The 18,931-nt window shown below is 48.7% G+C and overlaps 1 protein-coding gene across 1 annotated transcript; it reads right to left on the reverse strand.

Moving 5' to 3' along the window:
* Window positions 1-14,600: 14,600 nt before the first annotated feature.
* On the reverse strand, window positions 14,601-18,925 carry IRF2BP2 (interferon regulatory factor 2 binding protein 2). The gene is made up of 2 exons (XM_042025265.1): window positions 18,496-18,925; window positions 14,601-18,239 (listed from the first exon to the last, which is right to left on the reverse strand). Exons 1-2 carry the CDS (start codon window positions 18,902-18,904, stop codon window positions 17,518-17,520), a joined length of 1,131 nt encoding a protein of 376 aa, XP_041881199.1. The 5' UTR covers window positions 18,905-18,925; the 3' UTR covers window positions 14,601-17,517.
* Between the last annotated feature and the right edge of the window lie 6 nt (window positions 18,926-18,931).

Consider the following 18,931-nt stretch of genomic DNA (forward strand, 5'->3'; position numbering starts at 1 on the left):
CTTAGAAGGCATGAATGCAGGAGATACAAGGTTTGAAAATCCTGAATACACAGCGCCTCTTCATCCAAATGTATAGATATGGACTGTGACTGGGCAGGAATTAGGGGAGAGCATTAACCATCAGGAATTATCTCATGGGTTTGCAGGGCATCTGCCATACCTGTTGGATGTGGTAATAAATTGAACCCTGTCTGTCTGACAGTTACCGTGCACACAAAAGCTCCTTCTGGCCACTTACAGCGCAGGGCTGCTGTGGGTTTCAGGCTCCAAAAATGCCCAGGAGCAGGCTCCCTTGCAGCATTAGGAGCAGCATTAGGTTTTCTGCTCCAGTAGCTCAGGCAATTTCAAGTGCATCAGTTTTTTCGGTTTTTTTACAGTACTATAGAGAAGTGCTGTTGGCTTCTAAAATAAACACCGCTCCCCAAAAATAAGAGCCAAAAAAATCCTCCCCTGCTCTCTGCCAATCCACTGGGAATCAAGCAATCCTATGCAATATTTTCAGAAGGAAAAAAAGCACCACAGTCATTAGTGTGTCTGTGTAGGATGTTAGACCTAAACCTACGAAGGCCTTACTTTCCTTTAGCTGTACCAGGCTGGTGCTCTGTCAGCTTTCGCAACATCCTTACAGACTTAAAGTGTCACTTGTATCTCCTGCCAGCCACAGGCTCCTCGTACAAAACGTCTCCTTCCCAGCTCCATTTATGCTGGATTTCACCTACATGGTCATCCGTTACCTGCTGGAAGAAAACTAGATCCCAGGATTTGCTAAACATCGTAATGCCAGCAGGAGACATAGCAGATAACAGCATCCTTGCCCACCACCACTTCCAGTGCTGCAAAATGACAGGGTGACAGGGCACAACTAGGCTTTTCTTGCCCAGCTTTCTCTTAGCAACTTGGAAGAAGCATGCTTACACCCAGCTGTGCTGGGCTTTTGTGAGGCGTGGTGGACTTCTGCCACACACTTCGTGCTCATTTATAGTGATGCACAGTGAATGCAAAACCTCTCCTGTCTGTCCTGATGGTTTCCTATATGCCTTCCCTTGCTACACCTGATTAGCCAAGGCAAGTACAACAAAGACAAGGAGCTCCTGGAGAAGGTCCAGCAGAGGTCACAAAGATGATTTGGGGTCTGGAGTGTCTCTTATGAGGAGAGACTGTGGGAGCTGGGCCTGTTTAGTCTGGAAGAGGCTGAGAGGGAAGCTCATTAATGCACATAAATATCTCAAAGGTGGGTTTCAAGAGGATGGTGCCAGACTCCCTTCAGTGATGCCCAGTGACAGGGCATGGAGCAATGGCCATAAACTGAAACACAGGAAGTTCCACCTCAACGTGAGGGAGAATTTCTTTACGTGGAGGGTGGCAGAGCACTGGAAGACGCTGCCCTGGTAGCTCGTGGAATCTCCTTATCTGGAGACATTCAAAACCCACCTGGATGCATTCCTGTGTCACCTGCTTGAGGAGACCCTGCCTTGGCAGCAGGGTTGGACTTGATGATGGACCAGAGGTCCCTTCCAACCCCAACAATTCTGTGATTCTGTGAAATGGCTGCAATGGTGGGTCTATACAGCAGCAGTATGCACCTCACCTGGGTGAAGCCAACTAACGGTGGCAGTCTTTAGAAAGTTAAACAGTCCCTCTAAATATTCTCTCCTCCTCTGCTTCTGAAAGGCTGCCGTATAGCCATCCTACCTCTGCGGTGAGTAGTGCCCCTGCGATTTGGAGTTTGCTAGGCAGAGTGAGTGGGGACAGCCACCAACAAAAGGCGCATATTCTCCTCAGAGGCTGCTGAAGTGACATTTCAAACAAACACAAAAAATACTCCTGAAGGTATAGTGGTTTCAGTACCGGAGTTAAAAGCAGTAGTCTCCACCTGCACCACCAGCACGTGCTCTCCAGAGCTCATCCTGATTCTCATTTTAGTTCCCCAGGTTCTGGGTGTGTATCCGGCATGGCTTTTCACTGAATGGAAACCTCTCGTTTCAGGTGTTTAGCAAAACATTTTCTTCCTGAGGCTAGTTTGGGAACTTTTGGGCTGTGAGAGGCAGAGTGTGCACGGGCCTTCATGTGTTGTTTTCACCCCTTCCCTCTCTCGGCCTCATGCCCATGCTGTCTGCCTGCACATGTAAAGACCACTGGAGGAACACAAGCTGTTTGTGGCCATGACCTTGTCATTGCAGCCCACTGTGGGCTGCTAGGTCTGAGGAAGTGAATCCAGACCTTAGTTTGCAGAGGTAGGGGAGCCAGGACCCCATTTCTAAGTGCTGTTGAAAACCCTGCTGGGAGCAGGGTTCTTCTCTTACTGCCAGAACAGGATGTGCTTTGTTTTCTTCCAACGATGCCATCTCAGAAAGCAGGAGGGGAGCAGTGCCCAGGGTGAGGCTGGTAGCTGTGGCCTGGCTAGCAGGGCACCTGCAAGGAGGCTTGTATCCCCTCATCTCCGATACTGCTCTCCACTCACTGGGCTGCTGTTTCCATTTAGTGCAAAGCATTCCATGTTTCTCAGCCACCATCATAAAACAGGTTAGAGGGTGTCAAAGCGGGAGACTTGATTAATTTGGTTTGTAGGTAACAGCTGCCATGGAAAACAGAAGGCTGTTTGGCCCCTGGGACCCATCAAGCATCTCTGCTAAATTGAAGGGAAGCCTTTCTCCCTTCCAAAATTGTGCTTCCCTTCAGGTGTTGGGTTTTGGGATCTTTGGAAAGAAACACAGCTCTGGTATGGACACCAGCAGCAAGAGCCTGGGACAACAATCAAATTACACTGTTCAAAATACTCAGTCCTTTGAACGAACTGAAAAGATTTTTTTCTTACATGCTAGGAGAAATTATCAGCTTCAGTGAGGGCAAGACGATGCACAGGCGCAATGTACAAAGGCAACGGCAGGGGGAATGAAGCCCATCGAGTCCCTTTGCCCTGAATCATGCCCAAAGTGCAGAGCCCGGCTGTTTCCGGAGGTGCTGCCATGCTGGGCTCTGCAGCAGCCAGGACCATTGGGCTGCCTCCTGTGAGCTTTGTTTGTTTCTGGAAACTGAAATGCCTCAGCATCCAAATCATGACAGGAGATGATGCTTTACTTAGGGTTGAAATCTGAGCCACAATCTATTCCTGGCAATGACTTGAAGGTCATGCACCAGTAAAGAGTTCCTACCCCAATGGTATGTGCTATTAGACAGATGCGGCTGTTGCTCTTTCTCTGACAGTGACAGATTTTAGGCCACCCTTTCATGGGTGTGTTTGTTTTCTCCTCCAGTCTGCATTGCTCTCCTAATCTGTGCCCCCAACTCAAGTTTCACTCACTTGTGCCCTCCCCAAAGAGATGTGATTAAGCACGGCTAGTGCAGAACTTTACAGTAACAGCAAATTCCTTCGTGCCTGCAGAGTTCACCAGCAATGAGATGGCAATGTGACTTTGCAAGCATGCCTCACATAGCTTCTCATCTTCATACCCCCTGAGGTGAGCAAAGCAGTTCACACACAGCCCTTGCACCTGTCACAGGAGCTGGGGACAGCCTAGGGGACTCAAAAGGTGGTCAGCAGACCCTTGAGAAGTGTCCATGGAGACATGTCCTATCACTGTCCTTTCCCAGCTGGTGGGATGCAGCACTGCACACTGACCTCTGAGGTGGCTGTGAGGAGCACAGCTCTGGTTTGCAGCACTGAGAGTCTGGCACCCTTTCTTGGCAACATGACAGATACGCTTTACAGGGCAAATGTCTTGGTCTTCAAACTGTGGAGGAGTTCAGGTTCCCACAATACAGAGGTAGTTTATTCCAAATCCCATTAGTCTTCACTTTTCTCTGGAGTAACACACCCACTGTGCAGAACAGAGAGGAATAAAGCTCCCAAAAGGGCTGCACTGTTGCCCCCACCCACCCTGCACCACTCTGGTGCCTCTGCATCTCAAGAGGATGATTTTTTTTTAAGGCAACTCTCTGTGGGTGTTTGGCATATAAGGAGACATCAGTAAGAAACAAAGAAAGCTGAGCATTATGAATGGTGGCCACAGGTTGGGCAAGTCAATCAGGGATAAATTGGGAGTAAGGAAAGAGGAGCCTGGTGCACTACTTATCCCTATGGTCAGAGCTGGATTAGAGCAAACAGTTGCTTGTATTTATAAACTTCCCAACACCCTGCTGCGCCTGAAGAAGAGAAAGGAAGGATCACAAGACCCTCACTGGCCGGGGCTTGGGAAAGGAAGTCTCTGAAATATGAATGCTGGACATTCTCTTCCCCTCCCCCCAGGGTGAAGATTTTCCATGGTGTCACTCCCGCTGTCACTCACAGTGGGAGCACCCTGGTGATCTGATCTCACTCCCCAACCCTTAGAAGAGTTTTTCGTGTGCCCAGAAACCCAACCTGAAGGGAGGCAGGGAGAAAGCTGCTCCTATGGTACCTGCCCCTCACCCCCTGCCGCCTCCCAAGGGCTGATGGAGCTAATTGGTTTATTATTAGTACAGTCCTTTTCAGTGTGGGTCTGTGTTTATGTTTACTTTCAGGAGCTGGAGATGGTACAGATGGCTAATTTGTTTGTTCGGTATTGTTCTTTCTAGCTGCCTAGAGCTGTTTTTGTACTTCTGTATTTGTCATGGTTACTGCATACTCAAAATCTCAAGTGCCTCTTTTCCTGTGTGATGGAAAGCTTACTGAGTATCAGCTGAAAAGTCATGACTGTTTAGAAGGATTCTCTCTTTTGTCCCTTTGTCCGGCACTACCCCCCATTGCCTTTGTTTAGGTGGGGAGTTCTGCGAGGCAGAGAGCCAGCTACAGTCCGGAGGTTTCCCAGAACACCCAGAAAACATGGACAATGGGCTTTTCCCTGGCTCTGAGCCTCCAAAATGGGTCACCTTCCGTACCGGTTAGCAAGGAACATGGGCAGGGACAACTAGTGCTGCTGGCAAGAGAAATGGTGGTGGTGGGGAGGGAAGCAGCTGCATTTGATCACACAGTATTGCTGCCCAGTTGCTGCTGGTGGGAAGAACAAGCCTGCTGATTAGCATTCCCAAGAATACAATTAGGAGACAAGGCTATTTTCAGCAGTGTCCCCTCTCAAGGCTTGTAAAGACACAAGCGCAAAGAAGCCTGGAGTAGGCGCTTCCTCCACCGCAGGCACTGGATGGCTTATATTAGCACAATGCTCCAAATCCTCTGTAAGTCCTCCCAGAAAGGGAGAGTAAATATAGCTTGTCAAACAGTTATCTTTAGCACACTGTCTCGTCTGCCAGCATGGATCTTTCTGCATGACCTCCTGCTAAGTCAGGGCAATTTCTTCTCGTTTGCTTATTCCTGCCTGCGATGCCATTCCCAGAGGGGAACCGGGACTCCCTAGGGCTGGGGGAGAGACCATTTCCACCCCCCTCACTGACCAGCCTCTGTACGGACATAGCTGGGTTATTGACCTCTAAACCCAGTTTTTCCCATCTGCTTTAAAAGGCAAAAAAATTGGATGGAAGATCACACAAAAGGAGGGCGAAGGGAAAGCAAACTGTCTCTGCTGAGGACCCCCTCTGAACTCCAGCAGGAAAGGGACGTGCTGAGTCCACACCCCTGCAACAGATTCTCTGTGATGATGGGATGGTGATGGAAGAAGAAACCCAGGGAGGTTTTGCTGAAACCAGCCCTACCTCACACTGCTGCTTAGACTGGCAGTTTTTCCCTGCCTGGCCTCACTTTGGCATCACTTCTCTTGTGCCACTGCTCATGCACACACTGCACCAGGCTGCCTCTGACCTGCCAGTTCCACGAGCAGTAGCATAAGCACAACAAGGAGGGTAGGTAAGTCCCACCTTTGGAGGTTTGCTCAGGCTGGGACAATTGTGGCTGACTCATGGGCCATGCATGGGGTTGTGGCAAGGCTGGGACATCACAAGGCAGCAACTAAACCCTTTTGAGCTGAAAAGAGGACATGTGGGAAACAGGGCCGCACACACCAGCAGGCACCTTGCCTGCAAGATGAAGAGCATCCCTTTTTGTAGCAAAGAAAAAAGAGCGAAGGATCAGAGCTGACTGCAGCCCTGGCTGCCCACCAGCTGCCCTGTGAGCTGGGGCACTGCAGCAGGGGAAACCCCCTGCCCCTGGGTCTGCAGTCTCTGCCCCACTACAAGGCAGCCCCGCGGCAGCAAGCAGCTATCTGGACAACTTGATAGCACCCAGCAGCCAAAAAAGCCTGATCCAGCACAGGTCATGGCTATACCAGAAAGTCAGAGGCAGAGTTTGCCTCCCCCAGGGTAAGCTGGAGCAGGGAGAAGGCAGGCAGCCCCAGCATGCCGTGTCCATAGGAGCGCTGGGTTTCACAGCAGGTCTCCTGTGCCCATTGCAGTGGGCAGTGATGTGCTTCTGCACAAAATTCTGTATGTCTGAACCACTAATTTTCAAACAAATAATTTCCCTTTCTTTAATCTCAGTGGAGTCTCATCTCTTCAGGATACTGCCACAGGCAAGTGGTGTAACATGAAGCTCAGCGACTCCGTTGTAATGAAAAGGGGGAGATTAGAGAGTTAATGGCCCCAGCTGCTACTATAAGCTTTACTCTCCAGGCTGCACTCAGTTGGAGAGGCATCATGTTGCAGCTCCTTCCCCTGTGCCACTCTCTACATGGTTGGGGAACTCTCCAGAACAAGAACAACATCGTTTTGTTGCCGTCTGCCAGACGAAGAAACCAGACCGTGCTCTTTCATCAGGAGGCCCCCTGCTTCCTTCTGCACTTCTGAACAGAGCTCTTCCTAACTCACCAAGGCCAGGTCCCCATCTCTGCTGTGCTGCTGTACAGGTATGGCAACTCCAGCTTGGGGGAAAGAAGACCAGTGTGCGGCCTGGTGAGCTGCTGCTTATCCCGCAGGTGTTGAAGAGGAACCAGCTGTCCCATGGTGTGGCTATGTTTCATAGTGCTCTGGGAATGGAGAGTGAACCCAGCTCTGGCTGAGCATCGGGAAGGGCATAGAAGAGGAGCTGTCACCAGCATCCAACTGCCTGCTGCAGAGGATCACATCCGAAAAACCTCCCTCTCCTGGCAATAACCTCGGGTAGCTCCATTAAATATGTATCTGTAAGAAACCTGTGTGCTGGGGGGACAGCCAAAGGAAAGTCAGACAGCTGCGTGCCAGGTGTGTGGCATACAGCTGCATGTATCCTGTGGCCAAGCCAATGCAGGGGCACCAGAACCACTTCCTACAACACAGGGTGTATGACAGGTTCCAATCCATGTGCTCTTTCCTCTCAGGTCATCAGCTCCATCTTTTCCTCCATTAACTTTGAGTGATGGAGGAAGGGAGGTCCGGCAGGAGCCTGTGCTGCTGTGGGTGCAGGGATGTTGCTCACCTCTCTGCATGCAGGACATCACTCAGCTCTCCTCTCTCTTTTCCAGGCACCTCGTGGTGCCTCCTGATGGTGCTACCCCCTTCCAATTCTCCCCTGCCCGGTGCATGCCAAAATGCACTGCCTTGGCCCTGCACAGCCACTTGGTGCTTCCCCATCTCCCCCCAGTAGGGAAATGAGATTAAGGCCAACCACAGGACTCCTTCATCCAGCACAGCTCCACTCCAGCCAGCTATGACATGGTGGTCAGCCTTACTCCCAGGTGATTTCCCCGTGGCTTCCTGAGATGCCAGTGCACACATGCAGCACAGACATGCCAGCAGACAAAAAACCACTTGGAGAGCATATCCAGTGATTCAAATGAAGCTCACTACTTCAGATCAGTTCCCCAGCTTATTCTGTTCCTTAACTTTGAAGCAATTCTGACTCTATCATAACTTCCATATGCCTGACCCAGTTATGCTTGCCCCAGTTCCTGCCTTCACCACCTCTTCAGTGGGCTGGTGTCCAGCCACCCCCACCCCTGATCCTAACATGGTTTGCATCCCAGGACTCAAAAAACCCTTTCCCATTAGGACACTGCTAAGGAGACAGCACCAGTAAGAAATGGCTTCAAGAAATTCTCCCAGCCCTGCATAATTATTATAAAACAGTGAGATGCCAGTACCAATGAGCAAAGTCTTAAAACACTAGTGAGATTCTGCTTGGAAGTTTTCATCTTGTTATTCGTGAACAAGGATTGTATTTCCCAGGTAAATTAACTTGAAAAACATTTCTAAAGTTAGTTTAAGTGTGAACTTTTCAACATTTCTTGCTTGTTTTTCAAAAGGCAAATTAAACTTGCAGTGACAACAAAAACACTTTTGCCTTTACTTGAAGGGAAAAAAATGCTGTGGAGCAAAGGCAGACCAGTGGATAAAGTCCTTCACTCCATCAATTCTGCACTTCCTTCTGATTATTCCAAAAAGCAGCCAGGACATGCCCAGCATGGAGACAAAAGCCCTGCAGTGCTGAGGACAGGACCCAGCATTGTATTTCACTCACTGGCCACCCCCTGTCCCTTTCCTTCCCAGTTTTTCTGAAGATGTAGTTGTGAAAAAGTCGAGGATGGAGCAGCTTTGCTCTGCTCAGGTCCAGATTGCTCTTCTGCCTTATCTGAACATACAAACTACCTTGAAAGAACCCACATTTCTTCTGAATTATTTATAGTTTATGGTAATGATAATAACATAGAAATTTGCAATGATTTAATTAATTATGGATAAGTAACAAGGTAATGCTAGCAATACTTTTAACCGAAAAACCTATTTATAAGGGAACGATTTCTTATAAATAATTAAAGCAATTCTGTCTGTGTTGTAACTCATAATTTACATTTAAGCCCTGTTTTTTCTCACATTTCTGGTGAAACTTTACTCATAGGAATGCTCCCATGGAGCTGCTGAAGTCAAGGACAGAGCTGTTGGCAGGATGGAATCCAGTTTAGAATTAGAAGAACAGATTCCAAAAGAAAAACATCGCTTTTTCTGTTTTGTGTTTTAAACTAACTAAGGGTCAGCAATTCAGTCCCTAAAAGATGAGCTTTGCTTTTTGCTCAGTGAGGAAAGTCATCTTATTTTGCCTTTCTTAACCCCATTTTAAAAGCAAATGAAGCCCAGATGACACCAACTGTTTCACAAGTATTGCTTACCATTTCCTTAAACCACTCTTGCCTGACTGTACAATAGCTCCCAGCAATTTGGACCCTCACTGATACACTTGTGGGTACCATGACATGGTAACCATGACTTGTGGGTACTGAGCAGTGATGGGAGGAAGGGCACCTGAAGGAGTATGCCATGTATCAGCTAAGCAAGAGGAATCAAATTTGGACTGCCATCACCAGCCTCACCCTGGTGAGTACTTCACTGGACTTGAGGATTGCAAGATGTTCCTTCTTCATTTTGTCCCTTTTCAAGAAGATGACAGTGAAGAACTATCCTTTCTATTTACTGCAAGTTCAGTGAAACACTCACTTCAAGTACCTTGGCATTTGTCAACAGGCAAGGGTTGAGCCTCAAGGAGTGGAGGGTATCAGCCCAGACCCTGTTGTCAGCTTTCCTTGATGGTCCTCAGAACCTGGCAAACTTGACAGTCTGTGAGCTCCAAAAGGTGTCCCACTCAGGGATATACTGGTGGCAGCCTGCTGTAGTTCAGGAGAGCTCAAGGGTCCTTACAGGGGACCACTGTTCATAGGGTCATGAGATGACTAGCCTTAGTAATCCAGAAATTTCCATCCTGGACACAGTCTGGGTCAGTAATTACTGGAATTTTCTAAAGTCCAATAATAATGATAGCATTCCACTCAGGCTACAATTCAGGTAAGGAAAATTCCAAGGCTGTCAGGGGATGACTGATTATTCCTGCTCTTTACACCACCTTGGCCATGCAAGACTTCCTGGTACAGTCAAGAGATGCTTCATTGGCCGACTCCTTATACAGAGAGCCCAAGGCCTGATAGAAATTCCTTAGATCCCAAAGTGGTCCAGAGGAACAGGGGTGAATGCACCATCACAATCAGGACAAAATGGGCTGTGCCAAGCACCTCTTTGGAGCTGCTTGGAGGGAGCTTAAACGAGCCCTGAGACTGCACACAGTGAGAAAGGTCAGTACTGCTGAAACCCAGCCCTCTCGAACACCCCTTCCCCTCCAGGCACCTCTCAAGGCTCTCTCCCAAGGAAGGTGCTGCCAGCAGCACGGGAAGGGAAAAAGGCAGGCTGGCAGGGCTGGTACTCCTGTCCTTCTGCAGCCAAGGAGCAGCTAAAAAAGGAACCCGGAAGCTTTCCTACACAGGCCACATTTATTGGTGTTGCTCCAGTGCTTCATGGACTGTTATCCATCAAAAGCAGCACTGAAATTGGCACTCTTCACAGAAAAGGAAGGGATCCACCCCAAAACACTAAATGTCAGGAAATTTTTGTGACACAGGATGAAGAAACACATGCTGCTCCTGCAGTTCAAAATGTTCCTGCTCGGAAGATAACCGGGAAGCAGCATGGCTGGTCCACACCTTCCACTAGTGCCAGGACCACACAAAACCCCCAGAGCCCTTGCTGTGAGCTCTCCCTGAGAGGTGGCCAGAGGCCAAATGGCTAACCAGCTAGAGTGTACCACCATTCCCAGAAAGTCTTACTAGCTGGAGAGTCTCCCCATTAAGAGGCGGATTTCAGGAAATGTCCAAATTGTGCAGGAAAGAAGAGGAGCTGCAATCAGTCATCCACCTTCATGAGTTAATTTTAACACAGTCAGACAAAGAGGTCTGGACAAAGAGCAACCGTAACCCAAAGAGGCAGAACTGGTAAGATAAAATTTGGATTATAAAAATATTAATTGGGGGCATAAAGGAGTTGATTCAGTTAAGGGCACAGGTTATTTGTCTCTCCAAAGCAAAGCAGAGGGCTTACACAAATGCAACAGCTCTCAGTATGAAACTAAACATCAAAATACTAATTAAAAAGCACATCTAAAAATTGTTGCTTCATTATGTTTATCATGGTTTGTTTCCTCCAAGAAAACCAGAATGGATGTCTAAGCATAATTTTTGAACTAATTAGAGCAAGTTAAAGCCCCAGCTGGGCCCATCCAGCCCCCTTCTTTCCAGGTGCAGGGAAGCCCATACCTACTGCCATTACTGCATGACGTGTTGTGTTGCCCAGAGGTCATAAAGACAGTATGGTACTTTCAGCAACGAAAATAACACCTTCCCTCTGTAATTTCTGTAGGGGAGGTTGCCCTAATTGTATTCTCATGGGGAAGAAGGCTAGAACCCTATTTAATCACCACCACAAAATCACAGGGAACTTAGTATTTGGAATTTTTAAATTATTACAGCATGAATAGTTATGAAAGAGTGATGGAAAAAGTGGTCCTTATGCTGATTTGACTTCCCTGCAATTCCTGAAGTAGGAGCTGCAAAGGCATGAGTCAGTGTGCAGAAGCTGATTTATTTCCCAATTTTTGTGAAGTGAAAGAAATGTGATGTTCAGCATCACCTTCCTGTGCTTGCATTGAAGTCTTTCATCAGTACCCTGATTTTAGAGTTTTCTAACTATCAGCTGAGGGGTGATACATCTTAAAAGAGAAAATTATTTGTTCTTAGTGCTTAGCAGCACCTGAATAAGGTGGATGGGGAAAAAAAATACTTGTAAGTAGTCTGGACAAAATTAAATGCCTCATCTGTTACGCAGTTGTTGTCTAATATCTGTAAGTCCCTTTCTACATACAGTTGGAGAATATGACACACCTATAAAAAAGGATTAGAAAATGGTTGGAGAACGCATGGATTTATGGTTGAAAAAAATTAAGGGTATCTATGCAAACTGCCCCCCTCTCCAAAAAAATCAGGCCTCCTTCAGCTCGTAAAGATGCAAAAAGAAGAAGAAAAACCCCAAAACCATGTGAGGAAGAAGGGAAAGGTTCAGTTGCTTTCTTGTGCCCCTGGCTGAGTGGGTGGCTGGGTGAGGCCCCCATTGCATCTGGGGCACTCCTGAAGCCCACCACGTGCACACTTCCCCACCAGCAGCCTGACACTCCTGCCCAGCAGTGTGGGAACAGCTGGACTTGTTGCCACTGCAAGGAAGCAACCTAGTGAACCAACAACCCATTTCATCTCTGTGTACTTATCTCCTGTTTGTTTTTAAAGGGTTGCCAAAAAGAAAAAAACAAAACAGCATGAGACTTCTCTGGGCTGGCAGAGGGTGGGGGAAAGAAGTGGTTTATAGTGAAACAGGGTAAAAGACAATGCAGACTTGGCATTCTTGCAGTGAAGAGTGAATGCACTTGTTCCCAGAGGCAGCAGCTGAAAATCATAGACTCATAGAATGGTTTGGGTTGAAAGGGGACCTTGAAGATCATCCAGTTCCAACCCCCCTGCCATGGGCGGGGACACGTTCCACTAGATCAGGTTGCTCAGAACCCCATCTAACCCGGCCTTGAACACCTCCAAGGTGCCTCCAAATTGGAGGCTCCCCAGGATTTATTTCTCAGGGAAGCCACAGCCCCCCACCTGGAAGGACATCCCACAGCCCTGGACAGGGCACCTAAGGATGGGAGGGGGGCACCCCACAGCTAGGGACCACCAGGGCAGGAGGCAGCAGGCTGGGGGGCAAACAAAAGGACCCCGAGATGGGCACATGGCCAGATCCTGAGCAGGTTCTCACATCTGCCCCAGTGCTGCTGGCGATGGGAGCTAATGGGCAGGGATGTTTCTTGTGGTGCTTGCTGAGTCAGAGGTGATGAGATGAAGAAACACCTAGTACAGTGAGAAGCTTCTATGAAGCACCTTCTGGTTTCTCTGTAAGTTTGTTTTGTAGGGGGTTTCAACTTGATGCAACACTTTGGGGTTTAGCATGTACTCTTCTATTCCAGTCTCTACAAAACCAGCTCTGGAGTGGCAGAAAGAAAAGCAAAGTTAGGTGAAGTATGTCTAAGAATACCTGCAGAGCTGTCACCCCATCTTCAGTGTACCTATGCCAGCCAACAAGACAGCCATATGGGCACTAACATGCACTTGGGAGCTATCTATGGGAGATGTGTGTCTTCTTTCCCAGGAGGGAGAGTTCGGCCTTTCAGGGAGTTCCATGATTAGAATTTGAACCCCACACTTAATGCTCAAAGCCCACAGCATGCTCCAGAGGCTGTCTGGAGGCAGTGAAAGAGTTACCTCTGGAGCAGTGCAGCAGCTCCAGGTGATGAAGTGGATAAGCAGGCACTCCATTCATCTGCTTCAAGCACTGCCTGACCTTGGGCCCTGGCAGAGGAAAGGCATCTGCTCCTGGGAACAAAGGGCAGGGAAAGGAGGATGACTCAGGAATACTGGTGGCCTACATGGGATCAGGGCAAGGCAGCTGGGCTGTTCCATGGCCATGCCTGGCAAGTGGCAAGGGTCACTGGCTGCAATGCACCTACTGCAGGAAATGCACCCATACACTGTCCAAGCCCATCTTCTGTTTTAATAGGGGAAAAAAAATTCTTTTTCAGTTTTTCTAAGTCTTTCTTTTTTTTCTTTCTTTCTTTCTTTCTTTCTTTCTTTCTTTCTTTCTTTCTTTCTTTCTTTCTTTCTTTTTCTTTCTTTTTCTTTTTATGTTTGTCTCATTACGGGAGCATATACTGAAGGTAGTTTATACTGAGCTGGACTATGGCATCTGTAGAGACAAAAGTCCACTTGAGGAAAGGTGGTGGTTGGGTTTGGGTTTTTTTCAATTATTTTTCAAAAGATGCAGCTGCAGCTACCTAAATGCAGATGCTCAAGGAGGAGAAACATGAAATGCTGAGGGCTGAGCCTTTTCAAGCCTAATGACTGGACATAGCCCTGTAGGGTGAAGCAGTAGAGTCAAGGCTCCAAGTAGCTCAGCCAACCTGGTGCCATTAATTTTCACACGGTCCAGTGTTTTCTCCTCCCTCCTGCGGAGAGGCTGTGTTGGTGTGGGCGCTGCAGCTGCACCCCAGCACCCTGCACAGCACACGGTGTGTCCCACGCTGCTTTGGGGGCAAGTTAGACTCATGGAGCGGGTGCAACCGGCAGGGCAGGTGCCCCACTGCAGGCGGGCGGGTGGCCAGGTGTCCCCAGAGCAGCGTCCCATCCCGTCCCACCGAGAGCCACCGCCCTGCCAGCTGGACGGACAGGCAAGCAGGGCTTGGACCGGGTGCAGAAGGAAAGGATCCAGGGGCTCTGTTGACAGAACAAGCCACTAGAGAGCACTCTCAAATATATTTATACCCTTTGCCTAAGTGCTAGTTCATAAAAACACGCGGTTGCCATGGCCTGGTTTACAGCACGTCTAAAAAGAGAGCTCCCAAACATACCAGGTTTTCTGAGGCCACTGCAAAGGCGGTCAAAGCCTCCCTTGTGTGGCACCTTTCCCACCCCCTGGGACGCAGGCACAGGGCAGCACCCACCAGCTCCACGCATCCCTTCTTGTCCCACACTGCTGTCTGTTTACAAATAAATGTCAGGACAGTATTAAAAAAAAAAAAAAAAATGTACTTGGGCAACTACAGCTTTTTCAAGTTTTCTCTTTTTTTACATATAAAAAATTGAGTAAATATTTAAAGTTCCTAGTTTCCTTATGCTTAGCGTCAGAAGTAAAAAAAAAACCAAAAAAATCCCATAAAATGCCAAACTGGCAGCAGGTTAGTTCAGCAGCTGTCAACAAAAGCACCATGCAGTTGAACTGCCAGGAAAAAGTATCTTTGAAAAAAAAAGGCATGGAAGAGGGTTGGAAAAAAATATAATAATCACACATTCTTCATTAAAACACTTTTAATACTACACAAGTTACAGTATCACCTTTTAAAAAGTTTAAAAAGGAATATTAACAGTAGCACTGTTGCAGCTAAAGCACTTCAAAATAATAAGAAAAAAAAAAGGAAAAAAGCTTGTAGCCCAGGAAGTAGCAATAAAGGGAGAATCCACTGGAGCGTTATTGTAATTGAGCAAAGCAACCAAAAGGAAAAAGCAACATTCAATGTGAGAAAAATGAGCTATGTATGAACACCCTCAATTATTTTTTTCTTTTTTTCTTTTTTTTTTTTTTTTGTTTGTTTGTTTGTTTGTTTTTCTTTTGCAGTTCTGAAGTTTTATGGTGGAGATTAGACTTGGCTGGGGGCTGAAAGTCAGCTGAGTGAGCATAGCCACCATGTGCCATTTCTTTTCCATCTATGTTGTTTCTGGGCCACTGCCTGGCATCGCCGGCTGGGGAGTTTCCATCCTCTCCAGGAGTCACAGAGCTGCAGGAGCAGGCGGCTGGCAGGAGGAGGAGGAAGGTGTGCTTCCTTACAGGCCTCTCCGCCGAGTCACACCAATGTCCCTCGGCCCCATAACAAGGGTGTACTTTGTCAGGAGCAGGTCTCACCCTCGGCACACTCACAGCTGGGACACCTGATGACACAAAAGGGGGGGGCTTTTTAGGCTTTGGAATTCAGTTTTGCTTCTTTTTTAAGCATAGGGATACCACCTTAATCAAAAACACGAACCTCATCCCATGTAAGGTATTATGCCAAGCAACTTTGAAGAACTTGTTACCATCTATCAGCTCAAATTCCATTTTTTTTAATAAAGTGCCTAAATACACATTTACACAGATCATAGTGGTTCCAAAGAATCCTTTACAGTTGGCATTTTTTTATATATAGATATATATAGGTATATATATATAATGTGCGTTTTCTTCAAATTGGCTAAATGTGTTTACATAAGACACCAATCTTGACTATAAGTTTTAAAGCGTAATATTGACTCAATGAATTTGTTTATCATGCAAGTCTTACCTAATATTACATTGACCTGTAATATGGAACACAATGTAGTGGGTGTGCTCATTAAACACTTCATAGAAAATTACTGTGCATGTGCAGTTCTGATCTTCAAATACTAATAATGACCATTTCTTTTTCTTTAAAAAAAGTAGTCTTCAAAAAAAAAAAAATACTACTCTGCACTAAATTGCAGTTTGAACATTATCACAATAAGAACAGTTGACTAAAAAGCACCCAAAATTCTTCCATTTTATAGTTGGCTGAACAGATTTTTCCTCCTCCTCTTCCGATACTGAAAGTGTTTATTAGCTGGTCCCTGGGAAGGGACGACCTTGCCACCCTTTTGCTCAGAAAGAACCGCATATTAGCGAGTTATAAACACCTCGACAGAAGGGCTCATACAGCTGCAGTGTTGCCAATGAACTACAAACAGCACAAAAACATCACTATAAGACTTGAACTATTTCTAGTAACCAATGATTTATTGATTTGAGAAGTCTGCTTGGTGATGCAGAAGTGTGATCAAAAGAAGTGGCTCTACAAAAGAGTTCTCCAAAGTAGCTTAAAAGGCAGGGCCAGGGCCATTATGTGCAGCCCGAATTGCTTTCATTTCAACCAGTTTATATTTTCATTTTCAAAGAATAGCAATAGGTTTGTTTCAAGCATACGTAGTAAGGAAATTACAGGTTTCCTCCACCCACATTTGGGCTGTCACTGATATGCCCGCGGGCAATTTGGCAGTGCCTCAGTCACTGCTGTCACTGTACCACATCGTACCTGCCACTACTTGGAAATACCGGGTCAGCGATAGTAACAATAGCAACAGCACTAGAGGTGACTGATAAGCAAAATCAAAATCCATACGCACTATCTGAAAATTAAAGTAAAATTAAAAAGTCTCTTCCCCACATCCCCAGCTTTGTCCAAAGACACAAAAGCCCCACAAGTGACACTGAAGACCTTCAGAAATGACAGTGCTACACTGGCACCTTTGCCAATCATTTAACTAAGTTCGTTATCAAAATTCCACGTCCTGGTATGCAATTGGTGAATAAATGCAGTTTTGTAATCTTACAACTGATCACGAGAACTGCGGCCAACTTTGCCTTAAAAAAAAAACCAAAACACCAAACCAAAAACAAACAAACCCAGAAATCCCTAACTCAACAGCGCCTCTTGGACACCTCTCCACATCCTACTCTGGTGGCAACTTCCCTTGAGAAACATTGGAACTGGATCTGGAGGATCTTCCATCGCAACCCGAGCCACATGCTTCTGGGAGAAAGCCCTCCTGCTCCCTAAGCTCACCTGGCCAGCGGGATGGCAAAAGGCATGCCTGCCTTGGCTAGCCACTCTTCTCCCCAACCGCCTCAGACCAAGCCTGCATGCAACCAGCTCTACAGGACAGGGGCCAGGAATAAGGAATCACAGACAGTAAGGCAATCTTTACAATGTCAGAAAGTGTATTTGGCATTAAAAAAAAAAAAAGAAAAGAAAGAAAAAACAGAAGAAACAAGTGCATACAAATACAGCTAGAAGCATTTCTGGTTTGCCAAGTGCTCTCTAAAAAAAGCAGCGCAAGTCACAGCCTACATTGAACAGTAACTGTCACCAGGGAAGCACAACAAATAGTTGCTATAACAAAAGAGAAAAAAAGAAAACACAAAACAGAAAAAAAGGAGAAGAATTAGAAGAAATGCCTTTATAATAAGTACATACCTTTTGTCTTCAAAAAATATAGAAACACAATGTATTCAAAAAAATCAAAATTATACAGCCATGTTTATGAAGTCTACATTTCCCTTGTCTTGGAGATATATATATATTTATATATATATATTTATAGATATATACAGAATTCGAGCAGTTCGAGTTCAAGGTGACGTCGGGCGGCGAGCGCAGGCGAGTCACGAGTCCCTCTCCTTTTTCACTTTCACATCTCCGGCCAGGATGGTGGCGATCTCCCCTTGCATGAAGGCCCAGGGGACGTTGGAGCCGACCAGGGGACACTTCTCCCCGCTGGGGCAATACACCTCCCCGCTGGCTCCCTGCTGCTTGATGCTCTGCCGGGAGCAGGGGAAGCAGAACTTGTGGGAGGGGACGGAGGGGCACTGCACGAAGTGGGTGTCTTCCAGGCGCTCGTGGCAGAGGGTACAACACAAAGGGACGCTGGCGGCGAGGGACGAGTCCGGCAGGCTGGCGGGGTGGACGGGCTCCAGCCCGCCCGCCGCCGCCGCGCTGGCCCCCTGGCCCGGCACCTCCCTGCCGGGGCCCAGCCTTCTTTGGTTCATGGCGGAGGGCGAGGGGGGGCTGCTGCTGTTCCTCCGCGTGGTGGAGTGGACCTGGTTGGCGTCTTTGGAGGCGTGGTTGCCCCCGGCATTGTCCGCCACCAGAATGAGGGCAGCCATGGGGGACTGGCCGTTCTGTGCCGCCTCGGGCGGCGTGGTCCGGTTGGAGTGGGGCGAGGCGGTGGGCGGCGGGGGCGACATGAAGGGGGTGGCCGTCAGCGGCAGCTTCATCCCTTCCGACGAGGTGGGCAGCCAGGGCTGCACCTCCCCGTTGATCTTCGGGGGTCCAGCCTCGCCCTCCGGCTCCGGGGAAGGCTTCCTCTTCCGGGCGGCCCGGGCCCCTGTAGAGGCAGAGGTGGGGGGAAGGAGGAGGGTAAGAAGGCAGCGCAGTCACAATGCATCGCCGAGCAACCGCGGAAACGGGTGGCCTCGGCCACCCCCCGGGCACCCGGCCACCCAAGCCGCCGGGCCACCGCCCCGCACGCCCAAACCCGCCCGGCATCCCCCGCCCCGCATCCCTGGAGAGCCCCCCCTCCGGCCCCGTCCTCCCCTCCCTTCCCCTCCCCTGCCGGCCACCCCCGGTCCCCGGCTCCTCACCTGGCTTGGCAACGGAGCCGTTGGTCTCGTAGCCCAGCAGCCTGCCGCCCGCCATGCCCGGCTCTTTCTTGAATTTGCTGTCGAAGGGGGGCACGGCGTGGCCCCCGTGCTGGTGCAGGGCCAGCAGCGTGTCCCGCACTGTCTTGGGCTTGGCTAGCCACTCCTGCTCGGCGCCCGGCCGGCCCTTGCCCTCCGCGGCCAGCTCCGCCGCCGCCGCCGGCAGGCTCTCGGCAGAGCCCCGCTTCTCCTTGGCGCCAGTGTCGTGCTCCCCCGCCGCGCCGCCGCCGCCACCCGAGGAGGAGGAGGAGACAGAGCCGGGGCGCTTGTGCCCCAGCTCGCCAGGCTGCCCCGCCGCCTGCCCCGCCGCCTGCGCCGCCGCCGCCGGCTGCTGGGGCACGGGCACGGCCATCGGGGCGGGCGCGGCGGAGATGGCGGC

This window comes from Corvus kubaryi, unplaced genomic scaffold (assembly GCF_017639235.1).
Source record: "Corvus kubaryi isolate FWS band 111438036 unplaced genomic scaffold, C.kubaryi_AGA036_p1.0 37266, whole genome shotgun sequence".
Lineage (NCBI taxonomy): Eukaryota > Metazoa > Chordata > Aves > Passeriformes > Corvidae > Corvus > Corvus kubaryi.

What these genes read in the sequence shown, in the direction of transcription:
- IRF2BP2 (XM_042025265.1), bottom strand. Translation starts at nt 18,904, where the DNA reads ATGGCCGTGCCCGTGCCCCAGCAGCCGGCGGCGGCGGCGCAGGCGGCG. An exon ending in CGGCTCCGTTGCCAAGCCAG is followed by an intron (nt 18,240 to 18,495) that starts GTGAGGAGCCGG and finishes CTGCCTCTACAG; the next exon opens with GGGCCCGGGCCGCCCGGAAG.